Source organism: Rattus norvegicus, chromosome 17 (assembly GCF_036323735.1).
Source record: "Rattus norvegicus strain BN/NHsdMcwi chromosome 17, GRCr8, whole genome shotgun sequence".
Classification (NCBI taxonomy): Eukaryota; Metazoa; Chordata; class Mammalia; order Rodentia; family Muridae; genus Rattus; species Rattus norvegicus.
Genome location: NC_086035.1, coordinates 9,989,219 through 9,995,218, shown reverse-complemented (window position 1 = coordinate 9,995,218; position 6,000 = coordinate 9,989,219). Strand labels below are relative to the sequence as shown.

The 6,000-nt window shown below is 45.0% G+C and overlaps 1 protein-coding gene across 3 annotated transcripts in view; it reads left to right on the top strand.

Annotated features, from left to right (window-relative positions):
- The first annotated feature begins 622 nt into the window (after positions 1-622).
- Faf2 (Fas associated factor family member 2) overlaps positions 623-6,000 on the top strand; it is a 42,268-nt gene continuing 36,890 nt past the window's right edge. For 2 of the 3 annotated variants that reach the window (NM_001399396.1, NM_001017445.2), the window contains exon 1: positions 678-763. In NM_001399396.1, coding sequence (NP_001386325.1) covers positions 701-763 — 63 coding nt within the window. In that variant the 5' untranslated portion in view covers positions 678-700. Of the gene's footprint in view, positions 764-6,000 lie in introns of all 3 variants that reach the window. The other variant, XM_008771488.4, reaches the window with a different exon arrangement.

The following is a 6,000-nucleotide window of genomic DNA, read 5'->3' as shown; positions in this document are numbered from 1 at the left end:
GTAAACGAGTCTAGGTGACTTGCTCCAGGATACCCTTCGTATGCAAGGTATCATAAACACTTAAAGTCAAATCTCCTGGACTTAGTCCAACTATCTTTGATCTGTCAAAGGGATGAAGGGCGAGTAGCCTAGGCCCTGGGTTTGAGGTTGGACGAGGATCCCACTCAGGTACAGAGCTCTGAGTGTCTGGGAGCACCATTAACTGGGTCATAGACAGTCCTAGCAAGCGACAAAAAAGCCTCACCACTATTTCCCCTAGTAAGGCCTCCAACTTTACGAAAGGATTAAGTATTAAACTGGCGCTATTTCGTCAAAGCAATAGTTTCCTGAGAAATCTTCAAGAATATCGTAGATAACTAAAAAACGGTTAAGGAGCAGCCAGATTGCGGGATTTTTCGGAGCTACTGGAGGTACACTGACCCTCTGGCTCTGCCGTCTTTTCAGCAATTTTAGATCTTAGGTAGATACTTATATCGGCAGTTTCCGGAATTGTTCGGCATAGACTCGAGAACGTCGCCCTCTGGCGGCGGAATTCGGAAGCGGGTGGGGGTGTGTTTGTGTGTGTGGTGTGTGTCTGTGAGCTAGCGCGCGCAGACGCAGTTGAGTACCGGCGGCGGTTCAGACCGGAAGTGGTTACACCTGAGATCACTTCCGGCGGGTGACGGTGCGGACGGGTCAGGAGCGTAGAGGCGGCGGCAAAATGGCGGCGCCTGAGGAGCAGGATCTAACTCAGGAGCAGACCGAGAAGCTGCTGCAGTTTCAGGTAGCAGCGAGTTCTCGGTGCAGCAAAGGCCGCCGCGGGATGGGGAGTGGGACCCTAGAGGAGCGCAAAATCATCCTCAGGTTGGGGTTGGGACCATTTTCAGACCCGCTGGCGGCCCCCTCCCCCCCAAACGCCAACTGCCCGGATTTCCCCGGCGTCCAACCTCTGTCGGTACTCAGCCTTCCAGCCACCTCTGCCAGCCAGGCTCGACCACAGTGGGTCAGCTGCCTTAATTTCCCTTAGCGGCGCCGGTCCGCAATGCTTGCCAGCCTGATTAACCCGCCAGACCCTCTCCGCCCATCGACTGTTGATGTGCTAAGAGCCTAAAATCCCCTTCGCAGAGTTGGCGTCAGCTCGCGGGTCTGGACCGCCGACCACCATCCCGTGCTGTCCACAGACGTTTGCTGAGGGTCTCTTGATTACTAGGTCTCGTGTTGGGGGTTGTAGTGGGGAAGGAAGCGCCCACACACAGACCTGGCACCTGCCCTAGAAATGTGGGAGGACGCCACAGGAGGAAACAATGCAACATTAAGTATCATCGAAGGCTTCTGACTGGATTTGATACCTTCGGCTTTCTCCTGAACTGCTGACTATGCTTGAGAAGGGTGGCAACTGGCAGGACTCGGCCTGTTAGTGGATGTTATGCTTCTGTTTTTGTTTTTGTTTTTTTTTTTAAAGGGGGGGGTCCTAAGTACTTAACCAGATGGAGGGTCTGGTTGGACGCTGCCACCGGGGTGGTAACCATGGCATTAGCCATATCCTTAGTTCTTAAATATGTAACTTCAAAATGTCTATTCCCTTGAGGATGTTTTGGAGGTAAACTGAACTTATGGGTGTTACAAGGCATTAAACGGACTTCGTAAACAGTAAAAAGCACCAAAACAGTTGCGGTATTAATAATTACTTTCCAGATAATTTGAAGTTAATAGAGCTCATTTCCTAATAGAAAATGTTCTAAATATTGATTTTTTTTCCAGCAGTTTTTATGAAAAGCCTTAGTGCCGGACCCTGCAAGTTAGAATGTCGCCTTCTAAATATATAATGTTGTAAGGACTTGACTAACACTTAGCATGTTTGAACCCACAGCCCTATAGCGTTCATACTGGGACAGGCCCTGTCTTATTGATGGGTATGAATTTTAAGAAGTAGCATCAGTGGGTGTGGCCTGAGACTATAATCTCAGGGGACTCGGAAGATTCTGAGTGTGAAGCTAGCCTTTTCCAAACAAAAAGGGTACAGCTTGCTTAGGTTACACAGCTAGTAAGTCGGTGGTGTCCATTTAAAGCGTAGCCTACGCTTATTTTCCCTGGGTTTCTAGTGTCTCTGTTGTGCTTACTGTGTAAGAGTCGGGTGTTCCTGTTGTGGTGTTTATTTGTCTGTGCATGTGTGTTTAATCAATGTGTTGGGTGTGTATAAGTGGTAAAATTCTATTATGGGCAGATTCGGCATTTGAGTGGAGTTTACTACAGTAGAGACATTGATGGCACCAGATGAGCATTAAAGAATGAATAAACAGACAGACAGCTTTCACTTTGTAGAGCGTTGCTCTCAGGGCTTTATTAACTGGGGCAGATAACACTTTGTAGTTCTTAGGTAAGCCTCCTATGAAGTGAGATGTAAGCAGTAAACTGTGAAGCACTTAGAAGTCTATGAGTGTGAATATGGCAGTGTCTGTGCCTAAGAAGACATCAGAAGAAAAATGTCTAGCAGATTAGTAACACTGTAGTAAGATTAATTAGATTTGTGTCAAGATTTATGAGGTTGAATATATTGAGAAAAGGCATTTTGTGTTTTTATGTTCTGTAAACAAGCTTGGGGTTAGATTCAGCATCTCAGACTGCTGTTAAATATTGTTTGGCATGTACAAATGTCAAGCATTATAGCCCTACACTTCTTTAGAAGAATGTGAAGGGTTAACTGCGGTTCTTTCACACTGAAGAAAACAGGTATGAGAGGTCAGGTAACTCACACACGTTTACAAATCCACATTCCTGAGCATCTTGTTGGCATCCTAATGTTGACGCTAGGGTATGTGACTTGAATAATGGGAGCATCAGAAAGCTCTCGTGAATCCATGCATTTGACTGTGTGTGTCTTTGTCTTTGCTATTGAAGTTTAGAGAAAACTTCTTGATGTTGAAAGAAAGATGGTTTAGAAGTTACTATTTGTTACCTCCTATGCCTTAAGGGCGATGTTCAATAATTTATAACCTTTGTGCTTAATCTATACAGTTACTTTATAAAGTAAAAATGGTGGTGTGCCTGCTGTGGTATCTGGTGAGGAAACAGATATGTTGACTTATTTGCTAAGGTACTGCAGCCGTTAGTGGGATTCTGGTGGCTCTAGCTCTGGCCTGGACGGCTGAGCTCTTAGCACATTGCCTTGCAGCTTTGAAGGAGGACTAGGATTTCAGCAGATGGTGGGCAGGAGAATATTCAAAGCTGAGAAAGAGAGTTGCTCACATATGGAGTGTGGCTCTGTCTGTCGTAATAGAGACTCCGGAGTAAGAAGGTAAACGAGCCAGACTCCAGAGACATGTCAGTCAATACTGTGCTGACTCGTGTAAGCACAGACAGTCAGGAGAGGTTTAAGTCCAGAGTAACAACACCAGGTTTGGAGTTTGCTTCTCTAGCAATATGGCGTACGTGCTTAGAATCTCCATGGGCATCAGAGTAGATGGGGTGGCCCGGCTGGTTCTCAGTGTGTGTCCATATTTAAGTATTACAGTTGAACTAGGCATAGTGGTTCACACCTATGATTCCAGTGCCAGCACTTAAGAGGTTCAATTCAGAGGATTGCTGTAGGTTCAAGGACAACCTGGGCTACAGAGTGAGTTTCAGGTCACCCTACAGAGTGAGACCCTGTCTGAAAAAGCCTAAATAAGTGAATTAGTAAAAGTAAAATGTTTCAGGAGATCTGAGATTTCTTGTTTCTTTATGTGACATATTTTGGGTTAGAATTCTCTAAGGCATATTTATCGTGTTTCTCAGTCCATTTGATGTTCTAAGCTGCTTTTGTATGTCTGTGTCACTCCCATGACTCTGACTTGCTTTGGAACCAATTGAGTAAAATAATGTAGACATTGTTTTGAGCTATTTCTACTGGAAAATAATAGGTATATAGGTTTAAAGAAGAGCTAATGCCGGTATGTGGAAGATTACTTTTACTGGAGTCAGTGTTCCCAAATTTCCAAATATGTACATTTCTCCAGTGCTTTGGTTCACTGCTTCTGGGCTGGTGGTTTAACACCTGGGAGGAATGGCATGGTCAGAGAGAAAGGAGTAGATGTCCCATGTCCCATGTCCCATGTCCCATGTGAAGAAATGATCTCTTTCTGCTTGCACAGAAATATGACATTTCCCCCTTTGTTTAATTAAAAAATGTATTGCATTTTATTTACTTAAATTGTGAGGGTATGGGACACACATGTCAGACAGCTTGTGAGAGCAGGTCTGATCTTTCTGAGCATTGAGCCCAGGTCATAGGCTTGTCAGAAAGTGTCTTCACCCACTGAGCCATCCTGCCATTCCTGTTTGTTCATGAGGCTTGGTTTCACTGGGTAGCCCGTGGAGCCCAGGCTCACCTCTGTGAGCACTCAGGGATAGAGATGACAGGTACGTACTGCCTGGTTTAAAAAAAAAAAACAAAAAACAGATAATGTGGCAAAAAGGGCATGACTCCCATTCTCTTTAAGTTACTTAAGGTAAAGAAAGCCTGCACTCTGAGCTGAAGAAGCAAATTTATGTTATTCTGGGGGTTGGAGTTGTGGTATATGAGAATTCTCATTCTCCATTTAAAAAATACCACAGTGATCTATTTGATTTCTGATTTCTCTCTTCACCTCATCCTGGCTAAGAAAACTACTAGTGAGTTTTATAGTCTTGGATGAATTATTATTTTGAGTGTGTGTATAATGGGAACAGTATATTGTCTGATTGGCAGTATCCATTTTTTTTTTTAATTTTCCTTTATAAAAATAAAAACAGGCTGGAGAGATGGCTCAGTGGTTAAGAGCACTGACTGTTCTTCCAGAGGTCCCGAGTTCAATTTCCAGCAACCATACAGTGTCTCACAACCATCTGTAATGAGATCTGATTCCCTTTTCTGTGTGTCTGAAGACAGCTACAGTGTACTTATATATAATAAATAAATATTAAATAAAGAAAAATCCTATAACTTGACATTGGTGGCTCATACCTTTAATTCCAGCACTTGGGAGGCAGAGGTAGTCAGATCTCTGTATTCAAGACCAGCCGGGGTCTATAGAGTGAGAATTTCAGGACAGCCAGGACTACACAGAAAATGTCTCCAAAATAAAAAACAAAAACATTCTTTTCTTTGACATTTCATATATTTATACAATGTGCCTGTGTTGTTGTTGTTGTTGTTGTTGTTGTTGTTGTTGTTCTTGAGACATGGTCTCTGTGTAGCACTGGCTGTCCTGGTAGACTAGGCTGGCCACAAACTCAGACATCTCCTGCCTCTGCCTCCTGAGTGCTAGCATCAAAGGTGTGGGCCACCTTGCCCAGCCTATGAGTTTATCTTGATTATATTCATCCCCAGGTCCCCCAGCACATTCTCTTTCCACTTTCATGCCACCACCACCCACCCACCCACCCCCTCTTGGTAACCCACTAAGTTAAGTTACGGCTGCCTGCTGTAGCACCAACATGCTGGCTTGGTTTTGTGCAGTCAGCGTCAGTGAGTTCATGGGGGGCAAGGACCATGTCGTGTCCAGAAAGACAACATTTCATGCACTCTTTCCCTTTCAGCTTTGAACGTCCTTTCTACGCTCCCTAATGCAGTGTTGTCTGAGCCTTACGGGAGGGAGTTGATGGAGGTATTCTGTTGAGAGTTGAGCATGCAGCAGTCACTTGTTCCCAGCCATTTGACAGTTCGAGCCTCTGTATTAACTGATGCCCATTGCAGGAGGAAGCCTGGCCAAAGCTGAGAGCAGCATTAACCTATGGCAGAACACAAATGTTTTAGCAGGCATTTGGACAGCATACTGTTTAGCAGTGCACGGCAGTTGGCTTCCTGCTAGAGCCAGTGATCTGCTGAAGCAGGCTTTGACAGGTTTACAGTGCCAGGCACGACTTTCCTCCTGTGGAGGAGGTCTCAAGTCAAGTTACAGAGGTTGATTACCTTTAAGCAGTCGTGCCTGGAGAGACGGGCTGGAGAGATGGCTCAGTGGTTAAGAGCACTGACTGCTCTTCCAGAGGTCCTGAGTTCAAATC